The sequence below is a fragment of the Coregonus clupeaformis genome, chromosome 30 (genome assembly GCF_020615455.1).
Source record: "Coregonus clupeaformis isolate EN_2021a chromosome 30, ASM2061545v1, whole genome shotgun sequence".
In the NCBI taxonomy this organism is placed as follows: Eukaryota; Metazoa; Chordata; class Actinopteri; order Salmoniformes; family Salmonidae; genus Coregonus; species Coregonus clupeaformis.
The window spans coordinates 14,928,421-14,945,260 of record NC_059221.1 but is presented as its reverse complement, the minus strand read 5'-3'; the positions used below and the strand labels follow the sequence as shown (position 1 = coordinate 14,945,260).

Sequence of the window (16,840 nt, the reverse complement as noted above, 5' to 3'; positions counted from 1 at the left end):
ATAATTCCCCTTTCATGTTGTTTTAGGGATAAACATAAATGTTGCATGTCATTACTATGAATATAGATTTGTAATATGAGAATATCACACCAGCCCTTTTGACTGTATATCCATTGTTGCACAGAAGTACAACTACTCCACCAAGCTCATCAAATGATTTATAAGAGTTAAATTGGCTTATTACAAACTCCTGGTTGTGTATTGATAAGGCTAGTGAAATGTCCATAGTGCTAATGTTAGTTTTACGATGGTTAGGCTCGTCTTTATGCATACACCATGTGTTGGAGTAGGACTCTACTGGTCACCTGCTATGTAAGACACGCTTCCCTCCATTCTCTGCCTGCTCCTCTCTCCCCCTTAGTGGTTGCTCTGCCAGATAAAGGAACAATGTGGCCTTTCTTACCTGGTGGAGGTGTACATTCCATCCCTACTAAACTAAGTCGCAACCCACCCCTGCCCCCACATGCACAGGGCCCTCTCTAACAGCAATACCAGGTTGGTTTAACTCCAGGTGCTCCAAATTACACTCCACAAACCTCTCCTTTCAGAGGACTTCTTCAGGGACATTTTCTTGTAAGGGTTTGGTTAGTTATAGGAAGATGAGTCCTGACCTGCTATATTTGTGTAAAGATTTGTGCATCATCTTGTATCATTTAATGGTTAATTTGTCACAGAATGTAGTCAACATGTAAACATCTATTCATCGTAGCTAAGCTATTTGCCTTGGTTTAAAAGGTGATTCAACGGGTTGCTTGTGGGTCTGTCAAGCCCTTGGTTTGTGGTTTTCTCTTTTGGGGAAATAAGGGACATTGGTTGCTGCTTTACAGGAAGGTTGCTTACATTGCAGGCAGAGACATCCCATTTATGCTGGGGGTTGTCTGTGAAGCAGAGCAGAGAGCTAGAGAGAGACAGAGAGACAGACAGAGTGAGAGAGAGTGAAATCACATGCACTCCCTATAATGGTTGGTTAAAAGAGGACAAATTCACGGACGTCCTCACTAAACTGAATAGAAACACTTTTTTATTCTGTTTCACTTTTTTAAATAAAAATAAAAAATCTCCACCAGGATTATTTTTCTTATGTGTCATTCTGAAGATGTTTTTCTCTTGAACACCTGTTGAAGACACAGAGACATGTTGCTCAGGTATGTTCTTTCACAACCCCCTTCTCTACAGCTTTTTAGCAGCTTATATTTTTTCATTGCCAGATAAGGTTGCTTTGCTGCCTCTTTCAGGTCTGTTTCCAGTGTAAAATATTATCAGTTTTGAATGCACTCATTGTTACTTTGTCATATTAATGTACAAAACAGGTCCTACAAACTTAAGAAGCGGTTATTCAAAGAACAAATGCAACTTAATTGAAAACATACATTTGACAATGAATTGGCATTATATCTCATTCAAAACTAGTCACAAACAAGTATGACAATCATATGCTCAAGCTGAAGGACAGGTATATTATATAATTCTAATCAAACTGTCATCTTCAAGAGTAGAAAGCATTTGGGCCAGAGCACTTATTGTAGCCATTTATTTGGTGAACCATTGACTCACAAGCCTTTTTTTCCCTCTTCAGTAATTAATGTTAAAGTTACCACACTGTCCATTGTTAAGAAGGATTACCCATACAAATAGCATATTACATCATTTAATCTTATCCACATTACTGTCTATGGGTTTTGCATACAGATATAGAACATGTATTTTTCTCTTAAAATATGAAATGTAGTCTAGTGGATCCCGGTTCCCTGCCAATGTGCTCACAACTGATATTCTTGTTTATGCAACACCTGACGTAAGAAGAGTTCTGGTTAGACAGGCCAAGTAACCTTGTCCCCTCAGTACTAGAGGAAACAGCCTTAGGAAGCATCACCACAAACATAACAGTGGTTGTGGCAGGATATGATGAGAGTTACAAGCCCATCCATGTTGGTTACGCTATGCATGGGAACCTGTAGCTACAGATCACATAGTAGAAATACAACGATGGATGAACGTGTAGTTGGTTTGATGAATTAGGTGAGTGGGTATTTTGTGGGATAATGTCACATCTTTGCAACAGTGTTCAGGTGAGAGCCATCACCTGCTAGTTGTGAGAGATACATGTAGAGTGGAGTGCAAGTGTGAGAGACTAAGTGATTCATCATGAAGTGTTCTACTCTGAAGCAGCAATGTATCCTATGTTGTAAATTATATGCTCTATCACCAAGATTTTTAATCATGGAAACTTGGCATATCCAGATTGCTTGAAAATATTTTGTGTTGCTGAGGAGATAGAAAGTGAAAAAATAGGAAAGATCCCCTCAAGTAAATAAACAATTGTGGTCATGGAAGATGGAATGGTCATAATTGTGCTGTTGCAGAGAATTCCTGCTCTGTTCCTGAGTATTTGTTGAGATCCAAACAAAGCCAGTGAGGAATGAGAGCAAATGCTGGATGATGCAAAAGTTAGACCATGAACTCTCTTCATCCAGAGTATCTTAGTCAATACCTTGCATTCTATAGTGCCAACTTCAATCCACATAACTAAATATGGAACTCATGCATGGTATAATTACTATAAAAACCAGGACAATGTACTGTCTGCTACTCTCAAATGAGGACTTATTAATGTGCTGTCCCAGACTTAAGGTTAAACCCTTTATAAAGGTTATAAAGCCCTCTCTGACTTTCACTTTACTATATGGAGCATGACTGCGGTTAGGCCCCAGCCCCAGTTTGCTGCTGCTGCGGAGGGAACGCTGTGCTGTGCTGTCTCCCAGGAGATTGCCTTATCAGTGTCTGGCATAGCAGCACCACAGCTCAGCTGATAGGATGGATCCAGCCCAACGGAACTCTGTGTGCCTGGCCGTCGCATGTCCCAAAGAGTTCAACACAGAATAGCAACCAAACACTCATATAGTAGGTTACATGTCACAGTGGGTCTACAGTTTTGTATGACTGTAAGTCGCTTTGGATAAAAGCGTCTGCTAAATGGCATATTATTATTATTATTATTATTATTATTATTTGTATGTACATCTTTCTGCAGGGCAAATAGTATAACAATAGTATAGCATGATTTTCTATAATGATTTTAACATGCAATGTTTTTGCTTTGAGGAGACTTCGTCTAGATGAGTGTTTTCCTTGTTTGTTCACAACTACGCATTGAATCCTTAGAGTTCAACATATTCTGATGGCTGAATAGCTGATGGTAATTTTTGTCACTGTCTGTCTCTTCCAGGAGGGGGCGCTGCTACCACAGACTGTCCTGAATGTGTGCAGCAGCCAACTATGTGCTCCCATTGAGGAGACACAGTGAGGTGAATCGGATACGCTTTTCACACTATTATGCTAAACCGAAATAAACTGTCCTGGCTCGGATATTTCCTATTTTGGAGGGCTGTGGCATCATGTAGTGTAATAGACCATATACATACAAAGATATACAATTTATTCATTAAAACAAGCAAAACTACAGTCGTGGTCAAAAGTTTTGAGAATAACACAAATATTAATTTTCACAGTCTGCTGCCTCAGTTTTTATGATGCCAATTTGCATATACTCCAGAATGTTATGAAGAGTGATCAGATGAATTGCAATTAATTGCAAAGTCCCTCTTTGCCATGAAAATTAACTTAATCCCCAAAAAACATTTCCACTGCATTTCAGCCCTGCCACAAAAGGACCAGCTGACATCATGTCAGTGATTCTCTCGTTAACACAGGTGAGAGTGTTGACGAGGACAAGGCTGGAGAACACTCTGTCATGCTGATTGAGTTAGAATAACAGACTGGAAGCTTTAAAAGGAGGGTGGTGCTTGAAATCATTGTTCTTCCTCTGTTAACCATGGTTACCTGCAAGGAAACACGTGCCGTCATCATTGCTTTGCACAAAAAGGGCTTCACAGGCAAGGATATTGCTGCTAGTAAGATTGCACCTAATCTTTTCATTTATCGGATCATCAAGAACTTCAAGGAGAGAGGTTCAATTGTTGTGAAGAAGGCTTCAGGGTGCCCAAGAACATCCAGCAAGCGCCAGGACCGTCTCCTAAAGTTGATTCAGCTGTGGGATCGGGGCACCACCAGTGCAGAGCTTGCTCAGGAATGGCAGCAGGCAGGTGTGAGTGCATCTGCACGCACAGTGAGGCGAAGACTTTTGGAGGATGGCCTGGTGTCAAGAAGGGCAGCGAGGAAGCCACTTCTCTCCAGGAAAAGCATCAGGGACAGACTGATATTCTGCAAAAGGTACAGGGATTGGACTGCTGAGGACTGGGGTAAAGTCATTTTCTCTGATTAATCCCCTTTCCGATTGTTTGGGGCATCCGGAAAAAAGCTTGTCCGGAGAAGACAAGGTGAGCTCTACCATCAGTCCTGTGTCATGCCAACAGTAAAGCATCCTGAGACCATTCATGTGTGGGGTTGCTTCTCAGCCAAGGGAGTGGGCTCACTCACATTTTTGCCTAAGAACACAGCCATGAATAAAGAATGGTACCAACACATCCTCCGAGAGCAAGTTCTCCCAACCATCCAAGAACAGTTTGGTGACGAACAATGCCTTTTCCAGCATGATGGAGCACCTTGCCATAAGGCAAAAGTGATAACTAAGTGGCTCAGGGAACAAAATATCGACATTTTGGGTCCATGGCCAGGAAACTCCCCAGACCTTAATCCCATTGAGAACTTGTGGTCAATCCTCAAGAGGCGGGTGGACAAACAAAACCCCACAAATTCGGACAAACTCCAAGCACTGATTATGCAAGAATGGGCTGCCATCAGTCAGGATGTGGCCCAGAAGTTAATTGACAGCATGCCAGGGCGGATTGCAGAGGTCTTGAAAGAGAAGGGTCAACACTGCAAATATTGACTCTTTGCATAAACTTAATTTAATTGTCAATAAAAGCCTTTGACACTTATGGAGTGCTTGTAATTATACTTCAGAATACCATAGTAACATCTGACAAAAATATCTAAAAACACTGAAGCAGCAAACTTTGTGAAGACCAATACTTGTGTCATTCTCAAAACTTTTGACAACGACTGTACATATGATTTAATGACAGGTTGTTACCGATTGTGTTTAATTATTTGAAGCAAGTACCAGGAAGTACCTGTCGTTTCCACTTCTTATGGCACGTAAATTGGACAAATTGTTATGAGCCACTATCAATATCTAAGGTGATTTGCTATAAGTTCATTTTTATTCTCCAGGGCGTGGCAAATCCTGGCAGGCTGTGTGGGGGGGTGTCGATGCCCACCCATGCCCCTGGAGCCCGGTCACATGGAGCCCCCCACCCACACGACGAAGAGATGGACTTGGCCTGGCAGGAACTGATGGCCATCACTGAGCTTCAGGTAGGAGGATGAGTATTCAATAACCTGACAATTACGTCGCCATATAGCTAAAATTTGATTTGAGTTTGATTGAGGCTCTCTCTCATCTTCTGCTTACATCACCCAGCTGGTTGTCCCATATTGAAAAACTATAGTTATTTGTTTACGATATCCTTACTGTGTGAGATGCGATTTCATACTGTTGGCCTACCATGGCTGTGAATTAGGCAACCACAAACAGACAGAATACACCGATATACACAATGCTGCAAACCAACCACAGTAGCGTCGCGTTTATGTATATACATTTAATCTAAGGCAATGCTGAGTATTCACACCTAAAAAGTAACACACTCAGATAACACACACAAAAGAATGGGCCAATTGAGTGAAGGGAGGATAAAGAGGCAGGGGGAGGGGGCAAGCGCAGTACTGTACGCTGCAAGCATCTGGGCAGCTCCCTGCACAGTACAATGACCACCTGTTTCCACTTGAAACCTGATAACACACCTAAGAGAGACCTGCATGAGTTATGGGTGGTATACCAAGGTGGAGGTGAACTGTGTGCTATAGCTAGCAGGTGACTTATTATTAAGGTAGCCTGGCCCCCCACACCATACTAATACACTTTGCAGCTTCATTTCGTACACTCAACCATTCCCCATAGCTGATTTATTAATTATTCTATGATATATACTTTTGCATGTTCACAAATACACACAGCTCTTTAAAACTCAATTGCAAACTTGTAGAATTGTTTTATTTGTTGTCAATTCATATAAACTCAGCAAGAAAAGAAACATCATTTTTTCAGGACCCTGTCTTTCAAAGATAATTCGTAAAAATCCAAATAACTTCACAGAGCTTCATTGTAACGGGTTTAAACACTGTTTCCCATGCGTGTTCAATGAACCATAAACAATTAATGAACATGCACCTGTGGAACGGTCGTTAAGACACGTACAGACGGTAGGCAATTAAGGTCACAGTTATGAAAACTTAGGACACTAAAGAGGCCTTTCTACTGACTCTGAAAAACACCAAAAGAAAGATGCCCAGGGTCCCTGCTCATCTGCGTGAATGTGCCTTAGGCATGCTGCAAGGAGGCATGAGGACTGCAGATGTGGCCAGGGCAATAAATTGCAATGTCCGTACTGTGAGACGCCTAAGACAGCGCTACAGGGAGAAAGGACAGACAGCTGATTGTCCTCGCAGTGGCAGACCACGTGTAACAACACCTGCACATGGCAGACCACGTGTAACAACACCTGCACAGGATCGGTACATCCGAACATCACACCTGCAGGACAGGTACAGGATGGCAACAACAACTGCCCGAGTTACACCAGCCTCCATCAGTGCTCAGACTATCCACAATAGGCTGAGAGAGGCTGGACTGAGGGCTTGTAGGCCTGTTGTAAGGCAGGTCCTCACCAGACATCACCGGCGACAATGTGCCTGTATTCTGGAGCGGGATCCATTTGGAGGTGGAGGGTCTGTCATGGTCTGGGGTGGTGTGTCACAGCATCATCGGACTGAGCTTGTTGTCATTGCAGGCAATCTCAATGCTATGCGTTACAGGGAAGACATCCTCCTCCCTCATGTGGTACCCTTCCTGCAGGCTCATCCTGACATGACCCTCCAGCATGACAATGCCACCAGCCATACTGCTCGTTCTGTGCGTGATTTCCTGCAAGACAGGAATGTCAGTGTTCTGCCATGGCCAGCGAAGAGCCCGGATCTCAATCCTATTGCGCACGTCTGGGACCTGTTGGATCGGAGGGTGAGGGCTAGGGCCACTCCCCCCAGAAATGTCCGGGAACTTGCAGGTGCCTTGGTGGAAGAGTGGGGTAACATCTCACAGCAAGAACTGGCAAATCTGGTGCAGTCCATGAGGCGGAGATGCACTGCAGTACTTAATGCAGCTGGTGGCCACACCAGATACTGACTGTTACTTTTGATTTTGACCTCCCCCCCCCCACCCTTTGTTCAGGGACACATTATTCCATTTCTGTTAGTCACATGTCTGTGGAACTTGTTCAGTTTATGTCTCAGTTGTTGAATCTTGTTATGTTCATACAAATATTTACACATGTTAAGTGAGAGGACGTTTCTTTTTTTGCTGAGTTTAGTAATGATAAACTAATGATGCATAGTTTTCCATAGACAAAGCGTCAGCCAATGATCCTTACCTTGTTTTTCATTTCAGGAGTTTGAGGTCCCACATGACAGCCCATATGAAACTATTCAGTACCATCCCATGGAGCTGCCCATCTCTCTGGGAGGTTATGGCATGGCTCAGTCTCACTTTCATACAGAGCCCCTCCCATGTGGTGGTGAGACAAATCCTGATGCTGCTTATGAGGGATCCTACTCTAAAGTAATGCCAGCCTGCCAACATCAGGCCACCAGGGCAGCAGCAGAAGAGGCACTGTACGGACATTCTGGAGCCCAGCTGAACCCCAGAGTTCTGAACCCTCTGCAGCCACCGCCGATGAGCCTTCTAGAACATTTGAATCTGCCGAGTGTCGGTGGCGAGGGGCTTGTTGGAAACGACAATGCTGGCCTCTCTCAGGGCCCGGGTCAGTACATGCTAGGGACAGGTCAGGGGCAGAGCAAACACCCACCACGCACTGTAGATGATCTGGAGTCTGACTCTGGCCTATCTCTGGGGTCCAGCCCACCACTAGCCTCACCAGATGATGCCATTACTGGTGTACCTGCTTATTCAAGCACAGAGGTTGGTCTGAACTATAGTCACAGGGAGATGGAGAATATGGGTGAGCAAGGTAGGAGAGCTAGCCTCCTTTACTCTGTGGACTATCAGCAGCATCCCAATCACCCCTACCACTACTCAGGGCTGCACTCCTCTTACTTCCCTGTAACGCAACCATCCCAAATGCAACCACAGCCTCACTTCCTGCCTCCCATGTCAATGAAACATAAACAGGGTTTACCCAGTGCTTTGAACGACCGTCATCTTAACAGCTCTGCCACCAGAGAGAGCTCTCCTCAGGCGTTCTATGTAAAACCCAGAGGTAACCCTCTTCCTGTCCCTCTGAGCCGGGATGAACGCAGAGCCCTCGCCCTCAAGATCCCTTTCCCACTAGAGAACATCATCAATCTACCTGTGGACGACTTCAACGAGCTCCTGACACAGTACACCCTCACGGACACCCAGCTATCCCTCGTCAGGGACATCCGGCGGCGGGGGAAGAACAAGGTGGCAGCCCAGAACTGCAGGAAGAGGAAGCTGGAGAACATTGTTTACCTGGAGGGGGAGTTGGGTCAGCTGCAGGCCCAGAGGGAACACCTGGCTAGGGAGAGTTTGGACTTCCAACGCAACCTGGCTATTGTTAAACACCGCCTCACAGACTTGTATGTTGAAGTCTTTTCTCAGCTCCGGGATGAGGATGGGCATCCCTACTCTATAGATGACTACTCTCTACAGCAGACCCCTGATGGGAATGTATACTTGGTGCCTCGTAGTGAAGTGTTGGATGGAGAATAATGTAAAGATGAAATCTATTGGACAGTTATTGTATACTGCCTCAGTTTATATACCAATATGAAATTGTTGATAAATCTACAGTACAATAAGTGCCATTAAGTATATTTATATACAAAACCATGGAACAGTGTATGTAGAGATCAGATAAAATGGCAGCTAAAATGACACCGTTATACAAACTAATCAATACTTAGTGCCTTTAGAAAGTATTCATATACCTTGACTTATTCCACATTTTGTTGTTATAGCCTGAATTCAAAATTGATTAAATATTCTGAACAAAAGTATAAACGCAACCGTTCATACGAGTTACAGTTCATATGAGGAAATCAGTCAATTAAAAGAAATGCATTAGGCCCAAATCTATGGATTTCACGACAGGGAATAGATACAGTAAAATAAAAAATAAAAAGGCCTCAGGATCCTGTCACGGTATTTCTGTGCATTGAAATTGCACAGAATAAAATAAAATGCAATTGTGTTCGTTGTCTGTAGCTTATGCCTGCCCATACCATAACCCCACCATGGGGCACTCTGTTCACAACATTGACATCAGCAAACCGCTCGAACACACGATGCCATACACGTGGTCTGCAGTTGTGAGGCCGGTTGGACGTACTGCCAAATTCTCTAAAATGACGTTGGTATAGAAATTAACATTAAATTATCTGGCAACAGCTCTGGAGGACATTCCTGCAGTCAGCATGCCAATTGCACTCTCCCTCAAAACTTGAGAAATCTGTCGCATTGTGTTGTGACAAAACTGCACATTTTAGAGTGGCCTTTTATTGTCCCCAGCACAAGGTGATCATGCTGTTTAATCAGTTTCTTGATATGCCACACCTGTCAGGTGGATGGATTATCTTGGCAAAGGAGAAATGCTCACGAACAGGGATGTAAACAAATGTGCACAATATTTGAGAGAAATACACTTGTGTGTGGAACATTTCTGGGACCTTTTATTTCAGCTCAGGAAACATGGGACCAACACTTTGCATGTTGCGTTTATATTTTTATTCATCTACACAAAATAAACCATAATGACAAAGTGAAAACATGTTTTAAGAAATGTTTGCAAATGCATTGAAAATGAAATACAGAAATATCTAATTTACATTAGTGTTCACACCCGAGTCAACACGTTTACAGCCCCCTTTGGCAGCAATTACAGCAGAGTCTTTCTGGGTAAGTCTTAAGAGCTTTGTACATTATACTATTTGCACATTATACTTTAAATTCTTCAAGCTCTGTCAAGTAGGTTGATGATCATTGCTAGACAGCTATTTTCCCTGAAAAACTCCCTAGACCTTGCCGATGACAAGCATACACATAACAATGCAGCCACCACCATGCTTGAAAATATGGTATTGGATTTGCCCCTAACATAATGCTTTGTATTCATTTACATTTAAGTCATTTAGCAGACGCTCTTATCCAGAGCGACTTACAGTTAGTGAGTGCATACATTTTCATACTGGCCCCCCGTGGGAAACGAACCCACAACCCTGGTGTTGCATGCTCTACCAACTGAGCTACACGGGACTATGATGTATAATAAAAGACAAAGTGTCCCTTTAAAGGAAAAAGAACTGACAAGAAAGAAAATAGGTATACATGTGTTACCAGGATGCTGCTGCAAACACCTGTGTGAAAAATGCTTTTTTTTTTTTTTATCTAACAATTTGGGTCAGAAAAAGCTCAAGAGAATATCTAGGACCTCTGGACTTCAACAGGTGTTTATTATAGAGCTAGTGGCTGTCAAGTTCTCTGTTTTGATTACTAAGCAATTGCGGTCAATCTTCACTGATCTAAACCCATACATTAAATGTGAACTTATGCAAATCGTCCCAGGAGAGCTGTTAAGAGTATGGAAATCCTTAATGGGCTGTTTTCATAGTTTTCCTTAAAGGAGAGTAATCAGAGTTTTAGAGAGGAATGGTACACTCAGTGATACAGAGAAGAGAGACCAGCGTCCTAATGAGACTGAAATGCTCTACAAAACAAACTGGGAGTGGTAATCAGGATGGTCATTTCTGTCCTAATTATGTAATGTATACTCCCATATCACTGATATGTATGAGTACGTACTGTTGTCTTTGATTACATCCTACCACCATATCCACTTTGAGTGACCATACCAATATTAAATGTGACCTTGAACAATTAGGCTTAATTTTGATAATTTTACCATTGTGATAGCACCAATAAAACCAGGACAGTTAATTTGCCACATTACTTTAGTGCCTTATTACAAACAGGATGCATGTTTTGGAATATTTTATGTACATGCTTCCTTGTCAGTCATTTAGGTTAGTATTGTGGAGTAACTAAAATGTTGACCCATCCTCAGTTCTCCTATCATAGCCATTAAACTGTTAAGTCACCATTGGCCTTATGGTGAAATCCCTGAATGGCTTCCCTTACTCTGTTGCCAGAGAGGAAGAAGGACACCTGTATCTTTGTAGTGACTTGGTGTATTGATACACCATCAAGTGTAATTAGTAACTTACCCTTGCTCAGGGAATTTTAATGTGTGCTTTTCCTAATCTAATATCTACCAATAGGTGCCCTTTGCGAGGCATTGGAAAACCTCCCTGGTCTTTGAGGTAAAATCAGTTTTGAAATACCCTGCTCAATTTACAGAATCATTAAGAAAAATTGTTTTACTTACTGCCCAGTCCATGCAACTTAAGCACATTTCCACTCCTGAAATTTAAGCTTGCGCTAACAAAGGGTGGTGTTGAATACTTGACAAGACATGTCAGCAATTCATTGAATTAGATACATTTCTAAAATCATAAATCCACTTTGATATGGGGTATTGTGTAGGCCAGTGACAAGCTCAATTTAAACCATTTTAAATTCAGGCTGTAACAATGTGGAAAAAGGGGGTGCGAATACTTTGTAGTCACTGTAGTGACGCGAGTGAACCAATCATATGGCTATGCGCATTCTGGATACAATGCTTATTTCAATCAAAATGTACATTTGGGAATTCTATTATAAAAATGTCCATGTTAATTTTATACAGTCCATGTACATTAGAGAACATGAAAATTGTTTACCATGTGGTAGTTGAAAATTATTTATAAAATGAGGAAAAGTATGAAGATGTTTGTAAAAAATATTTTATTGATAAACAGGAAATGGGTAAAAACAGGTTAAAATGCTGCACAGCAGTCTTCGCAGTATAAAAATAACCAATTGCATCTTTCTCCTGTCGCCCTAGAAGAGAACGTAACCTTGTTTAAAAATCAGGACAGCCTTACATAATCTCTATTAATATTTCCAAACAGTTTTCAAAAGGTTATTGTAGCTTACTTTATGTAACGTTGTTCAGCTTAATCATGCGTTGGTAGCAGTCCTTCAGATCAGTCAGTTTCCTAGAAAGCACCAGAGGAAAAGGAGACAAATGAGTATCACAGAAGATAAACCATTGAAAGGCGTTAGTCTGATATCATATTTCATCATTTGACTGCAAACGTCAGCATGCATTATGAGATTGGGACACTGGTAAAGACCATGTTACGCAGAAGGTCCAGGCCGTTGTATTAGACGAAGGGGGCATTGGTTTCTAATAAAACACTCTGCACATCCAAATAAAATGTACACGGTCATTAATGCTATACTATTAATTTCTACAATAAAACTACAGTGTTTGCTCGTACCAACTACAGAACATGTTATTCAAACTAACAGTAGTTGGAAAAGTCTTCTTACCTACAGTCGGCATCTAAGTGCTTTGGTAGCTGCTGTCTGCTAGTCTCACATGCCTTCTTGCTACTCACTCTCCTGCTTCACACTGCTCCTTCCTGCCAGGCGATGGTTTGTTTGCTACGTCTCTCCCTCAGCTGGCTTCCATGGCTGGCTAGCCTCAAGACTGCATCATGTAAGCTAGCCTTCTGCTGGAAGCTGTGCTGTCTGACAGGCGAGTCTGATCTAGCCATCCAACTCACGTCTCTGGTGCAGTTCTCAAAGAGATTGGCTCTGTGTGGACTGAGTATTTGTACTACCGTAACTTCATCCATTAGAGTTCATCAAGGACTTCAATGCTATGGTAACACTACTTTGTCACAAACCTTCCATTGTGCTGGGATGAGATTTTCTATATTCTGTAGTATGCGCATTGGAACAGACTAATAATGTCTCAAGTAAAAAGGAATAAAGCATATTGGGCTAGAAAGAGTCTCCATTGGTACTTCTCTTCTAAAGAATGGTCATTGACCTCATCATTCAAGTGTGGTTTTGTGTACAGTCAAATGCGTTAAAACAAACCAGAAGACAACCTCCCCCTTCCACCCAATCCCCTAAAAGAAGCTAACAAGACTGAACAACAGTTTAAAAAAACTGAAAGGTGGTTTATTTCAACTTGATTGTTGCAGTTACACAAATAAAAACCAGACGCAAAATCTACATAAAACCTAATTGGAATGCTTGCTTTCCAGAAACATGAAAGAATCCTGTTTGACAGTACAGAAAAATGTATGAAGCCCCTCCATGATTTCTCTATTGTACACATCTCTTCTTGTAGCAGCTGTAACCTGCCACAACTGTTTGGCTGAGCAGATCTATGGTGTAAACCTGCAGCTGCCCTGTCATTTGTCTCGCTCTCCTCTCCTAAGTACTGAGTCCTGTTGAACAATACGGAACAACATTAAGTTAAACTGTGCACTGACTGTAGGATTAACCAGAACCTACTACATGAGATCCAGCATTAGTAACACTTGGATCAAAACACAACTACTAGGATTGTATGTATCAAAGGGTACAAGAATGGCCCCCCAGTTTCTGAACACTACATTTTAAGGACAAATCCTAGAATATGCTCCAGTCTCAGCTACACACGTTGGTTGTTATGGTTGCAAACTGTCACATTAAAATGCATACCTTTTGAACATTTAGAATCGTCGTCCACCGGAGCCCCCGCCATATCCGCCGCCACCACCACCACCACCTGAGCTACCTCCATATCCACCTGAAAGGAACAGGGAAACAAAACATACAAAAAGGTCAAAGGCTGAACAATCAACCAGAAAGTACAAGTTACGGTGTGTTAAGTCAGTCAAAGCATTCTTATACAACTTAAGTTCTCTGAAGGCGTGCAAAACCAACATGTGTTAACAGCTCATAACCAGTGCCTGGTCTAAAGCCAGTCGGTGCCACCTACCTCCATATGGGCCACTATTCCTGCCACTGCTGCTACCACCACTGCTCCCACCACTGCTACCACCACCGCTGCCTCCAAAGTTGTTACCCTTCATTGGGCCATAGTTGGAAGCCTGGTTGTTGTAGTTGCCAAAGTCATTGTAGTTGTTGTTGCCGCCACCACCGCCACCAAAGTTTCCTGCAACACATTTTCAACAGCCACATTACTTATACTGAAATTGGTTCTCTGGACATTACAGGCCCACGGAAATGTAGAGCTGTGATATAAGTGTATTTTGTATGTCACTTTAACGTAGTCAGCCATGACAGAGTTCTCATACTACTTCCCATTTAGTAGGCTATTTGAATTTACAATTATACGATTTTGTAGCATGCGAAATCTAAGGTGTAGTATGGTAACATTTGTTGCTTGCTGCATACAGTATGTAGCAGATCAATACTTTTACCAAACAGAATGTAGTGTGAGAATTAATTCAGCCTATGATGCCATCCACTTACCACCAACTGGGGCTGCTTCTTGTGGTGAAGCCATGGACTTACCGCCGCCAAAGTTTCCACCATTGCCATTGTTGTAGTCGTTATAACCATTTCCACCACCGTAGCCGCCACCCTGTCCTCCACCATAACTTTGTCCTCCGCCGTAGCCACGGTTACCACCGCCATAACCACCAGGGCCTCCACCATAACCACCTATAGAAAGGAAAGTTCTAGTCTAAATAGACTGCAATCTGAAAAATATATACATGGACTAGTCTTGCTGTGGGTTTTCATATAATGTATGTTGTGGTAGGTTTTTCCTGCTGTAACGACTCATGTTTACTTGTATACCAGCTAAAATTGCCACCCTGATAAAAAATAAATGCTATTGAATGGCCATTCTAGAATCCAAATCTTACCATCTCCTCCCCCATAACCATTGTTGTAACCACCATCTCCTCCTCCATATCCACCCCCTCTGCCTCCTGAAACAGACGAGTCAGCATCACCTAAAGTATATTGAAACAGTCACAAGGGGTTAAAGCTTACAGGTTCAAGCGGAGAGAGTGGTGCAGGACCACAACATACCATTGCCACCGAAGTATCCATCATCACGACCAAAATCATTACCTCCATATCCCCCACCTCTGCCATAGTTGCCGCCACCTCCGCGGCCTGGAAAGGAAAATTCAAACAATTAGTACCAGCTCAACGCAATAGAAACAACTCATGATTGAACTACTAAATCAATCTTGCCAATTATATTACGCAAAGTGACTGATTAGTACTCAAATAAGACGCATCATTATAATGTGTTTGTTTTTCCAGGTCAGACCACATGTCCTGAAGCAGGAAATACTCCTGTCCCTTTCAGTGTGCAAATGTACTTACCACCCCTCATTCCCACTCCTGTTGTCTGCATCTCCTGTCTGGACAATGCTTTCCTCACTTCGCAATTGTGACCATTTACCGTGTGGTATTTCTGGACTGGAGATAGAATGGCTGTGTTAAATTCCAGCAGATAACTCATGAAAGTCAGCTATTTTCATTCCAATACAAAAGAGATTCAGTGTTGAGACAATTACTTACTGACAATCCTGTCCACTGCATCATGGTCATCAAACGTGACAAAGGCGAAGCCCCTCTTCTTGCCACTGGTGCGGTCGGTCATAATGTCTATTACTTCAATCTTGCCAAACTGCTCAAAGTAGTCTCGCAGGTGGGAGTCTTCTGTGTCTTCCTTGATACCGCCAACAAATATCTTTTTCACTGTGACGTGAGCACCTGGACGGCTAGAGTCCTCTCTGGACACTGCCCTCTTGGGCTCTACCAGCCTCCCGTCAACCTTGTGGGGGCGTGCTTCCATGGCAGCATCAACCTCGTTCACACCAGAGTAGGTGACAAACCCAAAACCTCTGGAGCGTTTGTTGGCTGGATCTCTCATGACCTGTTGATGAGATTTAGTTTAACGCAAAATATTATTAAAATCGACAGATGTTCCATTTAGGTTCACAAAACATTCATTCACAAGCAATGGAAACCAGTGTGCCACTGTAGTCCATTCCTGTACAGTTCTCCCTGCATCTGTTAATATTGCTAGCTATATTTTACTATATAGAAACTCACCACACAATCTGTAAGAGATCCCCATTGTTCGAAGTGTTCTCGCAAACTCTCATCCGTGGTTTCGAAGCTCAGACCTCCGATGAACAGTTTGCGGAGCTGCTCGGGTTCACGTGGGGCCTGGAGAAAAAAAAGAAGAAGAAAAAATATTTACAACAAAAGACGCAGATCAGCAAGCGAGCGCTACATTGTGGCGAACTCGAAATATTGGTTACCCCAACAGTTGGTCAATTTTCATGCAGTTAAAATTCGTCAAAACAAACACGTTGGGGAGTTCAAACAGTAATATCAGATGCCGTTAACATGGGGTCGACAGCGCCATGTTGTACATTCGGCAAATGTGAACCAAAACAAGAAACGAGGTAATATGCGATGGGTGAATCATGGATTACATGATTTGACTAACATTAAACACAACACAATGAGAAATGGTACGTCCTTTATTGCAAAATGGCTGAGCAAAACGCACGAACAATAAAAGGCCATGAGGCCTGCAAGATGGCGGCGTCCCCACATGGGCTATGGCTGTAATAGATACTCGCGAGTGGAAAGCCATTTTGGTTAGATTGGTCAACGTACACGTTAAATTAAACGCTAAAAGCACATAAAATGTTATGTAGATACTCGTTAGGAAAAACGTACCTCCTTCGACATTGTGGCTGGTAGCTTACGATTCGTTTGCCTTATTCGAGGACAGACTATCTGCGACAGAGTGAGACGACGCTTGAATTGAAACAAAGAGTACAA

At 42.6% G+C, this 16,840-nt stretch overlaps 2 protein-coding genes across 11 annotated transcripts; one reads left to right on the top strand and one right to left on the bottom strand.

Annotated features, from left to right (window-relative positions):
* The first annotated feature begins 898 nt into the window (after window positions 1-898).
* On the top strand, window positions 899-9,093 carry nfe2 (nuclear factor, erythroid 2). Its single transcript, XM_041856659.2, has 4 exons — window positions 899-1,145; window positions 3,227-3,305; window positions 5,194-5,337; window positions 7,526-9,093. Exons 2-4 carry the CDS (start codon window positions 3,258-3,260, stop codon window positions 8,825-8,827), a joined length of 1,494 nt encoding a protein of 497 aa, XP_041712593.1. The 5' UTR covers window positions 899-1,145; window positions 3,227-3,257; the 3' UTR covers window positions 8,828-9,093.
* A 2,846-nt stretch (window positions 9,094-11,939) lies between these two features.
* LOC121545825 (heterogeneous nuclear ribonucleoprotein A1) lies at window positions 11,940-16,839 on the bottom strand. 10 transcript variants are annotated; one of them, XR_005996303.2, is made up of 11 exons: window positions 16,736-16,839; window positions 16,097-16,213; window positions 15,560-15,917; window positions 15,362-15,457; window positions 15,059-15,145; window positions 14,890-14,979; window positions 14,492-14,683; window positions 13,995-14,171; window positions 13,715-13,802; window positions 12,149-12,210; window positions 11,940-12,052 (listed from the first exon to the last, which is right to left on the bottom strand). XR_005996303.2 is itself a non-coding variant. In XM_041856661.2 (10 exons), the coding sequence occupies exons 1-9, from the start codon at window positions 16,745-16,747 to the stop codon at window positions 13,726-13,728; spliced, it is 1,206 nt and encodes a 401-aa protein (XP_041712595.1). In that variant the 5' UTR covers window positions 16,748-16,839; the 3' UTR covers window positions 13,165-13,458; window positions 13,715-13,725. The 10 variants fall into 10 exon arrangements, 9 of the variants coding, with proteins under 9 accessions (XP_041712595.1, XP_041712599.1, XP_041712597.1 ...); XM_041856661.2 differs by lacking the exons at window positions 11,940-12,052; window positions 12,149-12,210 and adding an exon at window positions 13,165-13,458; XM_041856665.2 differs by lacking the exons at window positions 11,940-12,052; window positions 12,149-12,210 and adding an exon at window positions 13,165-13,458 and having other exon boundaries at window positions 14,534-14,683.
* Between the last annotated feature and the right edge of the window lies 1 nt (window position 16,840).

Coding starts and splice junctions, on each gene's coding strand:
- LOC121545825 (XM_041856661.2), bottom strand. Junction 15,458..15,559: donor TGCAGTGGACAGGATTGTCA/GTAAGTAATTGT, acceptor TTCTATCTCCAG/TCCAGAAATACCACACGGTA. Junction 13,803..13,994: donor GAATAGTGGCCCATATGGAG/GTAGGTGGCACC, acceptor TGTTCCTTTCAG/GTGGATATGGAGGTAGCTCA.
- nfe2 (XM_041856659.2), top strand. CDS start 3,258: ATGTGTGCAGCAGCCAACTATGTGCTCCCATTGAGGAGACACAGTGAG. Junction 3,306..5,193: donor CATTGAGGAGACACAGTGAG/GTGAATCGGATA, acceptor TTTATTCTCCAG/GGCGTGGCAAATCCTGGCAG. Junction 5,338..7,525: donor TGGCCATCACTGAGCTTCAG/GTAGGAGGATGA, acceptor TTTTCATTTCAG/GAGTTTGAGGTCCCACATGA.